Source organism: Pelodiscus sinensis, unplaced genomic scaffold (genome assembly GCF_049634645.1).
Source record: "Pelodiscus sinensis isolate JC-2024 unplaced genomic scaffold, ASM4963464v1 ctg108, whole genome shotgun sequence".
In the NCBI taxonomy this organism is placed as follows: Eukaryota; Metazoa; Chordata; order Testudines; family Trionychidae; genus Pelodiscus; species Pelodiscus sinensis.
The window spans coordinates 306,990-323,315 of record NW_027465888.1 but is presented as its reverse complement, the minus strand read 5'-3'; the positions used below and the strand labels follow the sequence as shown (position 1 = coordinate 323,315).

At 66.6% G+C, this 16,326-nt stretch overlaps 1 protein-coding gene across 2 annotated transcripts in view; it reads right to left on the bottom strand.

Moving 5' to 3' along the window:
- LOC112547317 (guanylate-binding protein 3-like) overlaps positions 1 to 16,326 on the bottom strand; it is a 29,045-nt gene extending 12,719 nt beyond the window's left edge. Inside the window, exons 1-8 of one of the 2 annotated variants that reach the window (XM_075916048.1) lie at positions 14,743 to 16,326; positions 11,788 to 11,984; positions 11,581 to 11,708; positions 11,294 to 11,403; positions 10,759 to 10,949; positions 9,479 to 9,721; positions 6,724 to 6,998; positions 5,673 to 5,885 (exon numbers count right to left, since the gene is read on the bottom strand). In XM_075916048.1, the coding sequence (XP_075772163.1) occupies positions 5,673 to 5,885; positions 6,724 to 6,998; positions 9,479 to 9,721; positions 10,759 to 10,949; positions 11,294 to 11,403; positions 11,581 to 11,708; positions 11,788 to 11,962 (1,335 nt within the window). In that variant the 5' untranslated portion in view covers positions 11,963 to 11,984; positions 14,743 to 16,326. Of the gene's footprint in view, positions 1 to 5,672; positions 5,886 to 6,723; positions 6,999 to 9,478; positions 9,722 to 10,758; positions 10,950 to 11,293; positions 11,404 to 11,580; positions 11,709 to 11,787; positions 11,985 to 14,041; positions 14,464 to 14,742 lie in introns of those variants that run through there. The other variant, XM_075916047.1, reaches the window with a different exon arrangement.

Here is a 16,326-nt window from a genome sequence, read left to right as displayed (position 1 = left end):
GCGACCGGGTGTAGAGGGGCCGAGTGAGGAAACAAGCGAGCGGGTGGAGAGGTGCCGAGTGAGGAAACAAGCGAGCGGGTGGAGAGGGGCCGAGTGAGGAAACAAGCGACCGGGAGGAGAGGGGCCGAGTGAGGGAACAAGCGACCGGGTGGAGAGGGGCCGAGTGAGGAAACAAGCGACCGGGTGGAGAGGGGCCGAGTGAGGAAACAAGCGACCGGGTGGAGAGGGGCCGAGTGAGGAAACAAGCGACCGGGTGGAGAGGGGCCGAGTGAGGAAACAAGCGACCGGGTGGAGAGGGGCCGAGTGAGGAAACAAGCGACCGGGTGGAGAGGGGCCGAGTGAGGAAACAAGCGACCGGGTGGAGAGGGGCCGAGTGAGGAAACAAGCGACCGGGTGGAGAGGGGCCGAGTGAGGAAACAAGCGACCGGGTGGAGAGGGGCCGAGTGAGGAAGCAAGCGACCGGGAGGAGAGGGGCCGAGTGAGGTAACAAGCGACCGGGTGGAGAGGGGCCGAGTGAGGAAGCAAGCGACCGGGAGGAGAGGGGCCGAGTGAGGTAACAAGCGACCGGGAGGAGAGGGGCCGAGTGAGGAAACAAGCGACCGGGTGGAGAGGGGCCGAGTGAGGAAACAAGCGACCGGGTGGAGAGGGGCCGAGTGAGGAAGCAAGCGACCGGGTGGAGAGGGGCCGAGTGAGGGAGCAAGCGACCGGGTGGAGAGGGGCCGAGTGAGGGAGCAAGCGACCGGGTGGAGAGGGGCCGAGTGAGGGAACAAGCGACCGGGTGGAGAGGGGCCGAGTGAGGAAACAAGCGACCGGGTGGAGAGGGGCCGAGTGAGGAAACAAGCGACCGGGTGGAGAGGGGCCGAGTGAGGAAACAAGCGACCGGGTGGAGAGGGGCCGAGTGAGGAAACAAGCGAGCGGGTGGAGAGGGGCCGAGTGAGGAAACAAGCGAGCGGGTGGAGAGGGGCCGAGTGAGGAAACAAGCGAGCGGGTGGAGAGGGGCCGAGTGAGGAAACAAGCGACCGGGAGGAGAGGGGCCGAGTGAGGAAACAAGCGACCGGGAGGAGAGGGGCCGAGTGAGGAAACAAGCGACCGGGTGGAGAGGGGCCGAGTGAGGAAACAAGCGACCGGGAGGAGAGGGGCCGAGTGAGGAAACAAGCGACCGGGTGGAGAGGGGCCGAGTGAGGAAGCAAGCGACCGGGAGGAGAGGGGCCGAGTGAGGAAACAAGCGACCGGGTGGAGAGGGGCCGAGTGAGGAAACAAGCGACCGGGAGGAGAGGGGCCGAGTGAGGAAGCAAGCGACCGGGTGGAGAGGGGCCGAGTGAGGAAGCAAGCGACCGGGAGGAGAGGGGCCGAGTGAGGAAACAAGCGACCGGGTGGAGAGGGGCCGAGTGAGGAAGCAAGCGACCGGGTGGAGAGGGGCCGAGTGAGGAAACAAGCGACCGGGTGGAGAGGGGCCGAGTGAGGAAACAAGCGACCGGGAGGAGAGGGGCCGAGTGAGGAAACAAGCGACCGGGAGGAGAGGGGCCGAGTGAGGAAGCAAGCGAGCGGGTGGAGAGGGGCCGAGTGAGGAAACAAGCGACCGGGAGGAGAGGGGCCGAGTGAGGAAACAAGCGACCGGGTGGAGAGGGGCCGAGTGAGGAAACAAGCGACCGGGTGGAGAGAGGCCGAGTGAGGAAACAAGCGACCGGGTGGAGAGGGGCCGAGTGAGGAAACAAGCGACCGGGAGGAGAAGGGCCGAGTGAGGAAGCAAGCGACCGGGTGGAGAGGGGCCGAGTGAGGAAACAAGCGACCGGGAGGAGAAGGGCCGAGTGAGGAAGCAAGCGACCGGGTGGAGAGGGGCCGAGTGAGGAAACAAGCGACCGGGAGGAGAAGGGCCGAGTGAGGAAGCAAGCGACCGGGTGGAGAGGGGCCGAGTGAGGAAACAAGCGACCGGGAGGAGAGGGGCCGAGTGAGGAAACAAGCGACCGGGAGGAGAGGGGCCGAGTGAGGAAGCAAGCGACCGGGTGGAGAGGGGCCGAGTGAGGAAACAAGCGACCGGGTGGAGAGGGGCCGAGTGAGGAAACAAGCGACCGGGAGGAGAGGGGCCGAGTGAGGGAACAAGCGACCGGGAGGAGAGGGGCCGAGTGAGGAAACAAGCGACCGGGAGGAGAGGGGCCGAGTGAGGAAGCAAGCGAGCGGGTGGAGAGGGGCCGAGTGAGGAAACAAGCGACCGGGAGGAGAGGGGCCGAGTGAGGAAACAAGCGACCGGGTGGAGAGGGGCCGAGTGAGGAAACAAGCGACCGGGTGGAGAGGGGCCGAGTGAGGTAACAAGCGACCGGGTGGAGAGGGGCCGAGTGAGGAAACAAGCGACCGGGAGGAGAGGGGCCGAGTGAGGGAACAAGCGACCGGGAGGAGAGGGGCCGAGTGAGGAAACAAGTGACCGGGTGGAGAGGGGCCGAGTGAGGAAGCAAGCGACCGGGTGGAGAGGGGCCGAGTGAGGAAGCAAGCGACCGGGTGGAGAGGGGCCGAGTGAGGAAACAAGCGACCGGGTGGAGAGGGGCCGAGTGAGGAAGCAAGCGACCGGGTGGAGAGGGGCCGAGTGAGGAAGCAAGCGACCGGGTGGAGAGGGGCCGAGTGAGGAAACAAGCGACCGGGAGGAGAGGGGCCGAGTGAGGAAACAAGCGACCGGGTGGAGAGGGACCGAGTGAGGAAGCAAGCGACCGGGAGGAGAGGGGCCGAGTGAGGAAACAAGCGACCGGGAGGAGAGGGGCCGAGTGAGGAAGCAAGCGACCGGGTGGAGAGGGGCCGAGTGAGGGAACAAGCGACCGGGAGGAGAGGGGCCGAGTGAGGAAACAAGCGACCGGGAGGAGAGGGGCCGAGTGAGGAAGCAAGCGAGCGGGTGGAGAGGGGCCGAGTGAGGAAACAAGCGACCGGGAGGAGAGGGGCCGAGTGAGGAAACAAGCGACCGGGTGGAGAGGGGCCGAGTGAGGAAACAAGCGACCGGGTGGAGAGAGGCCGAGTGAGGAAACAAGCGACCGGGTGGAGAGGGGCCGAGTGAGGAAGCAAGCGACCGGGTGGAGAGGGGCCGAATGAGGAAACAAGCGACCGGGAGGAGAGGGGCCGAGTGAGGAAACAAGCGACCGGGAGGAGAGGGGCCGAGTGAGGAAACAAGCGACCGGGAGGAGAGGGGCCGAGTGAGGAAACAAGCGACCGGGAGGAGAGGGGCCGAGTGAGGTAACAAGCGACCGGGTGGAGAGGGGCCGAGTGAGGAAACAAGCGACCGGGTGGAGAGGGGCCGAGTGAGGAAACAAGCGACCGGGTGGAGAGGGGCCGAGTGAGGAAGCAAGCGACCGGGAGGAGAGGGGCCGAGTGAGGAAACAAGCGACCGGGTGGAGAGGGGCCGAGTGAGGAAACAAGCGACCGGGTGGAGAGGGGCCGAGTGAGGAAACAAGCGACCGGGTGGAGAGGCGCCGAGTGAGGAAACAAGCGACCGGGTGGAGAGGGGCCGAGTGAGGAAACAAGCGACCGGGAGGAGAGGGGCCGAGTGAGGAAACAAGCGACCGGGTGGAGAGGGGCCGAGTGAGGAAACAAGCGACCGGGAGGAGAGGGGCCGAGTGAGGTAACAAGCGACCGGGAGGAGAGGGGCCGAGTGAGGTAACAAGCGACCGGGAGGAGAGGGGCCGAGTGAGGAAACAAGCGACCGGGAGGAGAGGGGCCGAGTGAGGGAACAAGCGACCGGGTGGAGAGGGGCCGAGTGAGGAAACAAGCGACCGGGAGGAGAGGGGCCGAGTGAGGAAACAAGCGACCGGGAGGAGAGGGGCCGAGTGAGGAAACAAGCGACCGGGTGGAGAGGGGCCGAGTGAGGAAACAAGCGACCGGGTGGAGAGGGGCCGAGTGAGGTAACAAGCGACCGGGTGGAGAGGGGCCGAGTGAGGAAACAAGCGACCGGGAGGAGAGGGACCGAGTGAGGGAACAAGCGACCGGGAGGAGAGGGGCCGAGTGAGGAAACAAGCGACCGGGAGGAGAGGGGCCGAGTGAGGTAACAAGCGACCAGGAGGAGAGGGGCCGAGTGAGGTAATAAGCGAGCGGGTGGAGAGGGGACGAGTGAGGAAACAAGCGACCGGGAGGAGAGGGGCCGAGTGAGGAAACAAGCGACCGGGTGGAGAGGGGCCGAGTGAGGAAACAAGCGACCGGGTGGAGAGGGGCCGAGTGAGGTAACAAGCGAGCGGGTGGAGAGGGGCCGAGTGAGGTAACAAGCGACCAGGAGGAGAGGGGCCGAGTGAGGTAACAAGCGACCGGGAGGAGAGGGGCCGAGTGAGGAAACAAGCGACCGGGAGGAGAGGGGCCGAGTGAGGTAACAAGTGACCAGGAGGAGAGGGGCCGAGTGAGGTAACAAGCGACCGGGTGGAGAGGGACCGAGTGAGGAAACAAGCGACCGGGTGGAGAGGGGCCGAGTGAGGTAACAAGCGACCAGGAGGAGAGGGGCCGAGTGAGGTAACAAGCGACCGGGAGGAGAGGGGCCGAGTGAGGTAACAAGCGACCGGGTGGAGAGGGGCCGAGTGAGGTAACAAGCGACCGGGTGGAGAGGGGCCGAGTGAGGTAACAAGCGACCGGGTGGAGAGGGGCCGAGTGAGGTAACAAGCGACCGGGTGGAGAGGGGCCGAGTGAGGTAACAAGCGACCGGGTGGAGAGGGGCCGAGTGAGGTAACAAGCGACCGGGTGGAGAGGGGCCGAGTGAGGTAACAAGCGACCAGGAGGAGAGGGGCCGAGTGAGGTAACAAGCGACCGGGTGGAGAGGGGCCGAGTGAGGAAACAAGCGAGCGGGTGGAGAGGGGCCGAGTGAGGAAACAAGCGACCGGGAGGAGAGGGGCCGAGTGAGGTAACAAGCGAGCGGGTGGAGAGGGGCCGAGTGAGGAAACAAGCGACCGGGTGGAGAGGGGCCGAGTGAGGTAACAAGCGACCGGGTGGAGAGGGGCCGAGTGAGGGAACAAGCGAGCGGGTGGAGAGGGGCCGAGTGAGGAAACAAGCGACCGGGTGGAGAGGGGCCGAGTGAGGGAACAAGCGAGCGGGTGGAGAGGGGCCGAGTGAGGTAACAAGCGAGCGGGTGGAATGGAGCTGCCAAGTCTCTCTCCTCATGGGGTATGTGGGGTGTTTCTCTATGAGACCTGCTCCTGTTCACACTGGAATCCTGCCTGGGCTGCCCTAGGCCCTGTGCTGTGGGAGGTCGGACCAGCTGACCACAGGGATCCCAGGCAGCTGAGAACCGATGACCACACGACACCATTTCAGCAGGGGCCAGGTCTCTGTTCACGCGGGGCCTGGGCCCAAGCCCGTCGCAGTCAAGGGAAGGATGGGGATTGGGCCCACAGCACCATCCCGCTCGGCAAAGCAGCTCGGTGACCAAGGGTCTTTGTGGGATTCCTGGCTCCACAACTCCCGCTGTGGGATCGAAGACCAGCTGGGCGGCACCATGGCCACAGGGACACTACAGGTCAAAGTCAGAGCAGCCACCCCACGGCCTGTCCCTGCCGTGCCGCTGCTCTGTGCTCAGCGACAGGGGCAGCCTGACTCCACTGTGGGGACGTGGGCGCCAGCTCTGCTGGTGGGGATGAGCCGGAGAGGGATCCAGCTCCTTCCCGGGGAGCCGCGCTGGCTGTGTAACTGGGTGGGGGGAGCCACTTTCAGCCACTCACCTTGACCCCTTTGTTGGGCTTCTCCCGGTAATTCTGCACCACCAGGTTCTGGTCCCTGGTGTAGGCCTGGTACCCGCCGGGCTGGGAGTAGACCCCGGCGCTGAGGTTCTGCCGCATGGCAGCCGAGAGCTCGTCCAGCAGGGCCCGGCAGGTCTGCTCCGACACGGCCTCGTTGTTGGCCAGGATCTCTGCGTAGCGCTCCGATAGCCCGGCCTGGGCAGGGAACGGGAGAAAGGTCATTGCAGAGCCGAGCCAGGCTGGGCTCCGGAGCCCTCTTGCCTCCTCTGGCTGGGGCCTGCACCTGGCCGGAGACCACTGGAGCATCAAGGGATGGGAGAGCCAAGGGCTCTGTGGCCCGTCGGGCGATGGGAGAGCCAAGGGCTCCGTGGCCCGTCGGGGGATGGGAGAGCCAAGGGCTCCGTGGCCCGTCGGGGGATGGGAGAGCCAAGGGCTCCCTGGCCCGTCGGGGGATGGGAGAGCCAAGGGCTCCCTGGCCCGTCGGGGGATGGGAGAGCCAAGGGCTCCCTGGCCCGTCGGGGGATGGGAGAGCCAAGGGCTCCGTGGCCCGTCGGGGGATGGGAGAGCCAAGGGCTCCGTGGCCCGTCGGGGGATGGGAGAGCCAAGGGCTCCGTGGCCCGTCGGGGGATAGGAGAGCCAAGGGCTCCGTGGCCCGTCGGGGGATGGAAGAGCCAAGGGCTCCGTGGCCCATCGGGGGATGGGAAAGCCAAGGGCTCCGTGGCCCGTCGGGGGATGGGAGAGCCAAGGGCTCCGTGGCCCGTCGGGGGATGGGAAAGCCAAGGGCTCCGTGGCCCGTCGGGGGATGGGAGAGCCAAGGGCTCCGTGGCTCGTCGAGGGATGGGAGAGCCAAGGGCTCCGTGGCCCGTCGGGGGATGGGAGAGCCAAGGGTCTACAGACCAGTCAGGTCACCCGGGATTGGCCGGTACCCGTGCAGCAAGCGGCACAAAGGGCCCTGCCCCCCACGGGTGCCCAGCGAGCCCCTGGGTGCAGATCCCCCCAGCAGCACTGCCCTGGCCGGGACGCCCCCACCTACCACCAGCCGCTTCTGGAAGGCCTGGCCCTCGTCCTTGAAGGAGCGCTGCATGAAGAGCTGCAGGGCGCCCGCCTCGCACGCCCCGTGCGCCTCCGAGAGCTCGCCCAGCCCGGCCGGCAGCGGCAGCGCCACCATCCCGGCCTCGTAGTGCGCCAGCGCGTCCTGGAGCGCCCCCTCGTTCTCGATGGCGGCCAAGGCCGTCACCGCGTTGTCCAGGCAGGGCACCCGCCCGCTGCGGATGGTGTCCACGTAGCTCTGCACCAAGGAGCTGAACCCTGGGGGGAGGGGACGATGCGTCTGCACAGCGCCTGGCGCCCCGTGGGGAGCGTGTCGACCCCCAGGGGCTGGGCGGCTCCTGCTTGTAGCTCGGGAGACCCCAGCCCAACGGGGCCCGTCCGGGATTCGAACCACCAGCGGCTGGGAACGAGCATCCTCTGAGCCGGGCCGCGGCCGGGCCCTTCACCCGCAGACCGCCCGGGCGGGAGCCTCGCCCGTCCCAATCCGACGCCGGGCGCAGGAGGACCCAAAATGCTGGAGAACCCCGTTTCCAGCCCCGCTACAAGGCTGCTGCAGCCACAGCTCAGTGTGTGAGGGTGTGTGGCAGGTGTGTTATGGGAGGATGATGGGTGTGCGATGGGTGTTGTGGGTGTCTGGCAGGTGTGTTAAGGGAGGATGATGGGTGTGTGATGGGTGTTGTGGGTGTGTGAGGGTGTGAGGCAGGTGTGTTATGGGAGGATGATGGGTGTGCGATGGGTGTTGTGGGTGTGTGGCAGGTGTGTTATGGGAGAATGATGGGTGTGTGATGGGTGTTGTGGGTGTGTGAGGGTGTGAGGCAGGTGTGTTATGGGAGGATGATGGGTGTGCGATGGGTGTTGTGGGTGTGTGGCAGGTGTGTTAAGGGAGGATGATGGGTGTGTGATGGGTGTTGTGGGTGTGTGAGGGTGTGAGGCAGGTGTATTATGGGAGAATGATGGGTGTGCGATGGGTGTTGTGGGTGTGTGAGGGTATGAGGCAGGTGTGTTATGGGAGGATGATGGGTGTGCGATGGGTGTTGTGGGTGTGAGGCAGGTGTGTTAAGGAAGGATGATGGGGGTGTGATGGGTGTTGTGGGTGTGTGGCAGGTGTGTTATGGGAGGATGATGGGTGTGTGATGGGTGTTGCGGGTGTGAGGCAGGTGTGTTAAGGGAGGATGATGGGGGTGTGATGGGTGTTGTGGGTGCGTGGCAGGTGTGTTAAGGGAGGATGATGGGGGTGTGATGGGTGTTGTGGGTGTGAGGCAGGTGTGTTAAGGGAGGATGATGGGTGTGCGATGGGTGTGTGATGGGTGTGTGGCAGGTGTGTTAAGGGAGGATGATGGCTGTGTGATGGGTGTTGTGGGTGTGAGGCAGGTGTGTTAAAGGAGGATGATGGGTGTGCGATGGGTGTTGCGGGTGTGTGGCAGGTGTGAAGGGAGGATGATGGGTGTGTGATGGGTGTTGTGGGTGTGAGGCAGGTGTGAAGGGAGGATGATGGGTGTGTGATGGGTGTTGTGGGTGTGTGGCAGGTGTGAAGGGAGGATGATGGGTGTGCGATGGGTGTTGTGGGTGTGTTGCAGGTGTGAAGGGAGGATGATGGGTGTGTGATGGGTGTTGTGGTGTGAGGCAGGTGTGAAGGGAGGATGATGGGTGTGTGATGGGTGTTGTGGGTGTGTTGCAGGTGTGTTATGGGAGGATGATGGGTGTGTGATGGGTGTTGTGGGTGTGTTGCAGGTGTGTGAAGGGAGGATGATGGGTGTGTGATGGGTGTTGTGGGTGTGAGGCAGGTGTGTTAAGGGAGGATGATGGGTGTGTGATGGGTGTTGTGGGTGTGTTGCAGGTGTGTGAAGGGAGGATGATGGGTGTGTGATGGGTGTTGTGGGTGTGTTGCAGGTGTGTGAAGGGAGGATGATGGGTGTGCGATGGGTGTTGTGGGTGTGAGGCAGGTGTGAAGGGAGGATGATGGGTGTGTGATGGGTGTTGTGGGTGTGTGGCAGGTGTGAAGGGAGGATGATGGGTGTGCGATGGGTGTTGTGGGTGTGTTGCAGGTGTGAAGGGAGGATGATGGGTGTGCGATGGGTGTTGTGGGTGTGTTGCAGGTGTGAAGGGAGGATGATGGGTGTGCGATGGGTGTTGTGGGTGTGAGGCAGGTGTGAAGGGAGGATGATGGGTGTGTGATGGGTGTTGCGGGTGTGAGGCAGGTGTGAAGGGAGGATGACGGGTGTGTGATGGGTGTTGCGGGTGTGAGGCAGGTGTGTTAAGGGAGGATGATGGGTGTGCGATGGGTGTTGCGGGTGTGAGGCAGGTGTGAAGGGAGGATGATGGGTGTGCGATGGGTGTTGTGGGTGTGAGGCAGGTGTGAAGGGAGGATGATGGGTGTGTGATGGGTGTTGCGGGTGTGTGGCAGGTGTGTGGTGGGCGTGTTACAGGTGCCCCTTGCCCATCCACAGGGCACCTGAGCGAGGGGACCCTCGTCTCTCTAGCTCCAGGGGTAACAGCTCCTGCTCCCGGCTCTGGGGGCTCCGGTCCCACCCCTGCTGTGCCGGGCAAGGGGGCAGCCACCAGACAGGCCAAAGGGAGAGACCCAGGCCCCAGGGCCTCCCTGCCCCACAGGTGGCTCCATGGCCCCACACCTGCCCCCTGCTCTCTGCAAACAGCCCCCGTGCGCAGGGTAATGCCCCCCCGGCCCGGGCCCCCGGCTCAGCCCTGGGCCGGGGTCTGTCGGCGTGGCCGGGACGTACTGTGTCCGTCGAGCGGGATCCCGCCTTTCAGCGTCTTGGCCTGGGCGTGCTGGAAGACGTAGTCGCAGAAGCGGCGGGTCTGCTCCAGGAAGCGCGGGTCCAGGGCGCTGGGGGGCAGCGAGTCCAGGCGGCCCATGTCCTGCCCCGCCGCCGGCTGGACGAAGAGGAAGCACTTGCGGGTGGGGAAGAAGTTGCAGATGCACTGCCGCGGCAGGTTGTACTCCATCACCTTCCGGCCCGCGCCTGCGGGGAGCCAAGGGGACGGGCTAGAGCCGCCTGGGCACGGAACAGCCCTGGGGCCGGGCCGGTCCCAGCGCCCGGGGGCTCAGCTCCGCCCGGTGCAGCGCGAAAGGCTCCGGCGCACTGGAGAGCTGGAAAGGCCCCGCTCGGGCGCCGGGGACACGAGCGTCGGCAGCAGCCGGTTCACGCGCGTTTGGACAAAGAACCCCCCAGCCTGCGAAACGGCGCCTGCCCCGCGGCGTTCCCCACCCCACGTGTGGGCCGGCCCCTTGGGAGCTGGGGCCTCACCGGAGCTGGGAGCCGGCGGCGGGTGCAGCGCTCGGAGCCGCTGGCAGACGCTCCCTTCGCCCCTGCCAGGGATCGCTCCGGCGCCAGTCGGGCGACCTTGCCCAGGATGGGCCCCATGCTCTGGGCACGTCCCATCTGCTTAGATCCATCACGTGGCTCCTCCAGCGCTGGCTCCCTGGGGCAGGTGTTTGTAGAGTGGGTGGGGCTCCATTCCCAGGGGCGGCAGGCAGGACGCCGGGGTAGATGGGCCCATGGCTCTGATCGGAGGTGGGGGAGCCGTGAGGGGACTCCGTGTGACCTAGTGTTGGTACCTTGCTGGTTGCTAGGCTGGGGCTGTGGGGGACCTCCGCTGGGGGCTGTTTGTAGCACGGCCCAGCAGGACAGGGGATGAGTCATTATGCAAGGGGCTCCCAACCTGTCCGACCAGTTACCTCCCAGGGGGAGAGACAAAGGAAGGAGCGGAGGTCACCCCTGGCTGGGGGGCAGCGCTGGAGGAGAGTTGGGTAGTTTCTGTCGGGAATGATGAAGGAAGCAGCCTAAGCAAGGGGCTGGGATTTAGGGGCCCAGGCTCCCCCATCTCAAGGGGGCTGAGGCATCCTAGGCCTGCCCTGGAACCACATTACATCTGTGCTGGGCTGTGCCCGGGAGAAGTGATAAACTCCCTCTGTTCTACTGGCTGGGGGAGTCTGTTCGTGCCACTAGGGGGTGCAGGAGGTGGGGGAACCCCGACGTACCACCGCACCCCAACTCACCTTTCTTCAGGGCCAGCGCGTGCTCCAGGTACTGATCCTCCGTCACCTGCTGCCCGTCGATCTCCAGCGCCAGCGTGAAATCCCGCACGGCCCAGACGAAGCCGGGGAAGAAGCGGACGAACTCCGTGTCCTCCCCCTCGTCCCCGGCCTGCGCCTTCACCTTGATGTGGTCCGTCAGCTCCGACACGAAGCTGGGCCGGGGGCTGAGGACTCAAACTGGGGCCAGACCTGGGCCCTCCCACCCGTGGGACTGAACGGGGGGCTCCCTCCAGGGTTCCCTGCGAGCTGGTGCGGCCGCCCAGGAGCGAGTCCCCTGCCGCCCGGGTGATTAGCCGTGCGCCCACGGCTGGGTTTGTGTTTCTCCCGGTGGTGCACGTCCGCCCCGGCCTCGGTGCACGTCACAACAGTTATTCCACACGTGGATGGGAACATGAGAGGGAACAGGGGTACCAGCCCCACAGTCCCCAGGACTCTCGGCCCCGCCCCGGGAACGCCCCCCAGACCCACAGCCCGTGACCCCCTCCAGCAAGGATACTGCAGCTGGTCCAGGGCGTACTGGTCGATGGTCCCTTTGCTGTTGTAGACCAGGGTGCTGCTGAGCAGCACGGCCAGGGAGAAGATCCACGTGTCGTTCTTGGTGTCGCCCTGGGCACGGAGGGGTCGGATCTGAGACAGGCGCCCGGCCCAGGGCAGGAGGGGGCTGCCCAAGCAGGGACTCTGCAGGGGTGCAGGGCGGGGCCCTCCCCCTGGCCTTGGGGGCTGGGAATCTGTCCCCGGGCAGGGGCTGCAGGGCCCCTTCCTCCAGCCCCCCCCCCCACTCACCTTCTCCACGTCGCCCAGCCCCTCGGTGTCCAGCAGCACCAGGGCGTGGCCGGCCCGGCGGGGGTGGGGCAGGACCCACATCCAGATGCCCTTGGTGTGCGACTGCACCGTGGCGCCCAGCGAGAAGCCTGGGGGCAGAGGCGGGTGAGACCCAGCGCCGGGCGCCCCGGCCCCCTGGCTCCCCGGGGAGGGGTGGGAGGCGCTCACCTCGCTGCTGGCCGGCCAGGCGGTTCATGAGGTAGGACTTGCCGGTGCGGTACAGCCCCACGATGGACACCACCACCACGGGCTGGGCGATGGGGCGCAGGATGGCCAGCGCCGCGGGGTTCACCTGCAGCTCCCCGTCCGCCCCGTTCCCCACCAGGCACACGGGCCCCTCCATGGCGGCACGAGCAGCGGGGACCCTGCACGGGGAACGGGGGTCAGAGCTGGAGTCCAAGCCCCGCCAGGCCCCGTGGAAACGCCCCGAGGCCGGCAGGGAGCGGGCGGAACAGCCAGCCCCAGCCGGTGCCCGTCCCGCCCCCAGAGGCAGGGAGCCGCCCGCCGCCCGCGGGCCTGGGCATCGAGGACGCCAACGGAGCCACGAGGGCGAGACGGCCCTGGAGCCAGGACAGCTGGGTTGTCCCCCACCTCCAGGAGAGCAGTGGGGTGCAGTGGTTAGAGGGGAGCCAGGAACCTGGATTACTGGGTCGCTCCTGGCTCCGGGAGGGCAGTGGGGTGCAGCGGTTAGAGGGGGATCTCTCCTGGCTCCGGGAGGGCAGTGGGGTGCAGCGGTTAGAGGGGGATCTCTCCCGGCTCCGGGAGGGCAGTGGGGTGCAGCGGTTAGAGGGGGATCCCTCCCGGCTCTGGGAGAGCAGTAGGGTGCAGTGGTTAGAGGGGGATCCCTCCCGGCTCCGGGAGGGCAGTGGGGTGCAGTGGTTAGAGGGGGATCCCTCCCGGCTCTGGGAGAGCAGTAGGGTGCAGTGGTTAGAGGGGGATCCCTCCCGGCTCCGGGAGGGCAGTGGGGTGCAGCGGTTACAGGAGGATCTCTCCTGGCTCCGGGAGGGCAGTGGGGTGCAGTGGTTAGAGGGGGAACTCTCCCGGCTACGGGAGGGCAGTGGGGTGCAGCGGTTACAGGAGGATCTCTCCTGGCTCCGGGAGGGCAGTGGGGTGCAGTGGTTAGAGGGGGATCCCTCCCGGCTCCGGGAGAGCAGTGGGGTGCAGCGGTTACAGGAGGATCTCTCCTGGCTCCGGGAGAGCAGTGGGGTGCAGTGGTTACAGGGGAGCTGGGCACCAAGACTCCTGGCTTCCCTCCTGGGTCCGGGAGGGCAGTGGGGTGCAGCGGTTAGAGGGGGATCTCTCCTGGCTCCGGGAGGGCAGTGGGGTGCAGCGGTTAGAGGGGGATCTCTCCCGGCTCCGGGAGGGCAGTGGGGTGCAGCGATTAGAGGGGGATCTCTCCTGGCTCCGGGAGGACAGTGGGGTGCAGCGGTTAGAGGGGGATTTCTCCCGGCTCCGGGAGGGCAGTGAGGTGCAGTGGTTACAGGGGGATCTCTCCTGGCTCCGGGAGGGCAGTGGGGTGCAGCGGTTAGAAGGGGATCTCTCCTGGCTCCGGGAGGGCAGTGGGGTGCAGCGGTTACAGGGGGATCTCTCCTGGCTCCGGGAGGGCAGTGGGGTGCAGCGGTTAGAGGGGGATCTCTCCTGGCTCCGGGAGGGCAGTGGGGTGCAGCGGTTAGAAGGGGGATCTCTCCCGGCTTCGGGAGGGCAGTGGGGTGCAGCGGTTACAGGGGGATCTCTCCTGGCTCCGGGAGGGCAGTGGGGTGCAGTGGTTACAGGGGGATCTCTCCCGGCTCCGGGAGGGCAGTGAGGTGCAGCGGTTAGAGGGGGATCTCTCCTGGCTCCGGGAGGGCAGTGGGGGTGCAGCGGTTACAGGGGGATCTCTCCCGGCTCCGGGAGGGCAGTGAGGTGCAGCGGTTAGAGGGGGATCTCTCCTGGCTCCGGGAGGGCAGTGGGGTGCAGCGGTTACAGGGGGATCTCTCCTGGCTCCGGGAGGGCAGTGGGGTGCAGCGGTTACAGGGGGATCTCTCCTGGCTCCGGGAGGGCAGTGGGGTGCGGCGGTTACAGGGGGATCTCTCCCGGCTCCGGGAGGGCAGTGGGGTGCAGTGGTTACAGGGGGATCTCTCCTAGCTCCGGGAGGGCAGTGGGGTGCAGCGGTTACAGGGGGATCTCTCCTGGCTCCGGGAGGGCAGTGGGGTGCAGTGGTTACAGGGGGATCTCTCCTGGCTCCGGGAGGGCAGTGGGGTGCAGCGGTTACAGGGGGATCTCTCCTGGCTCCGGGGGGGCAGTGGGGTGCAGTGGTTACAGGGGGATCTCTCCCGGCTCCGGGAGGGCAGTGGGGTGCAGTGGTTACAGGGGGATCTCTCCTGGCTCCGGGAGGGCAGTGGGGTGCAGCGGTTAGAGGGGAGCTGGGACCAGGGTCGCTTACCGGGGCTGGTCGCTCAGCGGGGCCGCGTCTCTCCGGCTCGGGGCAGCCCGGCCAGTCCGGGAGCGGCGGGGGACGAAGCGGCTCCGGCGGGAGGAGGCAGGGCGCCCAGGTCCGGGCTCCGGGCGCGGGGGGGACTGGGCGGGGGACGCGCTGGGCCGGGCGGCTGGAAACCGAAAGCAGCAGCCGGCGCCCGGGCCGATTCCGGGAAATGAGGCGGGGGAGGGGGAGGCGGGGGGCGGGTCTCCGGGGTGTTTAAGGCCGGGCTGGTCACGCCGGGTTTCCCCGCGCCGAGGCAGCCGCGGGCAGTGCAGGGGCCATGACACACAGCACAGCGGCCCGGTGCAAGGGCGCCCTGCCCGCTGCTTAGGGGCAGAGCTGAGCCCAGTGCGGGGGGGTTCCAAGCTCAGATCCAGCCTCTGCCCGACCCTCGACTCAGTTCCCCCCCCCCCGCAAATCTTCCATCCCCAGGTGAAGCACGAACCCACCAGCCTTGGTCTCCTGGGATCCCAGCACCCCCCAGTGAGCCCCGTCCCGGGTCTCCACAGCGAGGCACCCCCACGACCCCCCCAACGGGACACGGGGCCACGGGACCACAGGGACACGGGCATACAAGGCACTGGCACACAGACATATGGGGACACGAGGACACAGGGACACGGGGGCAAGAGGACACAGGCACACGGGGACACATTTCCTGACACCTGTTGGGAGACCAACACGGCAGCACACGGGCAATCCCGGAAGTGTTTGGAGAATGTTGGGGAGAACTTCTTGGTACAAGGGCTGAAGGATCCGACCAGGGGCCGTGCGCAGCTTCACCTTCTGCTCACAAACAGGGAGGAACTAGTAGGGGAAGTGGAGGTGGGTGACAGCCTGGACACCAGTGATCATGAGATGGTCGATTTCAGGGTCCTGACCAAAGGAAGAAAAGAGAGCAGTAAATACACACCCTGGACTTCAAACAAGCAGATTTTGACTCCCCCAGAGATCTGATGGGCAGAATCCCCAGATCCGATGGTCCTGCCGCTTGGTGCCGGGGCGGGACACGAGGGGAGGAAACGTGGCGAATGGAGCACGAGGTGTGCCTGCTCCCTGGGCGCGGCGCGGCAGCAGATTAGCTGCAAATCTGGCAGCCGGCTGGGGGTCCAGAGGTGGAGAAGTCGGGGGGGCCGCAGAACAGGGGCCCGATAACAAGGGCCGGGGGCTTGCAGGGGGGGGCTGGGCGTCCCCTCTTGTAGGGCTCGCTGCAGGAAGTTGAGAGCGCGCCGCGGCAAAGCCGCCTTCACCTCCTGGAGTAGGCGCAGGGGGTTCGGGGGTGGAGAGCCCCACGCGCTGAGCGAGCGCTCAGGGGCCCACCCAGCCCCCCGGCGTAGTCCAGGAGGTCTCCCACCCTGGTGGTTTCTGCCAGGATCAGCCTCCGGCACCACAGGAGACCCTGTCGCCTGCTCGCACACGGCTCAGGACTATGGGCAAGTGAAGGCGGCCAACCCAAACGTCCTGGAGATCTCGCCCGAAACCCACCAGGGCTCCAGTCCGCGACCTACCCTCCAGGCGCCCGCCTCGGGCTGTGGCCCGGCAGCTCAAAAGCCTCTGCCGACGCTGGTGCAGCCAGAGCAGAAGTTGCCGGAGGAAATCACAAGAACATGAGAACGGCCGGACTGGGGCAGACCAAGGTCCATCTCGCCCAGTGTCCTGTCTGCCCAGAGGCCAGCGCCAGGTGCCCCGGAGGGGGGGACCGAAGACAATGACCAAGCGATTTGTCTCCTGCCATCCCTCTCCAGCCTCTGACACAGTGACCAAGCACACAATTTTATCCCCCGGCTACTGGCCTTTTATGGACCGAACCTCCAGGAAATGATCTAGCGTCTCTAAACTCTGGTCTAGTCCTGGCCTTCACAATCGTACAGCAAGTCGCATGAGAACAATTTCCCCAGCTGCTCCGTCTCGCGCCGGGCCTGGGTCCTCCAGCGCCGCCCGACAGCCCTCCCGGAAGCGCCCACACGGACGCAGGACGTGCTGGCCGCCGAGAGCCCCCTTGCTCTGGGTACCAAGGGCTCCAGCCTCAGCGCCGCTGCCTCGTCCCCAATCCAGGAGCCCCCAGGGGCTGACGCAGGCCCCTCAGAAAGCAAGGGTGGCACCCAGCGCCCAGGCTGGCCTTTCGCCCGGGGAGTTCCCGAGGGCCCCGCCCGGCGCCGTGGGAATGCCGGCCTTGCCCCCCCCCGAGGGTCCCGCCCGGCGCCGTGGGAATGCCGGCCTTGCCCCCCCTCGAGGGCCCCGCCCGGCGC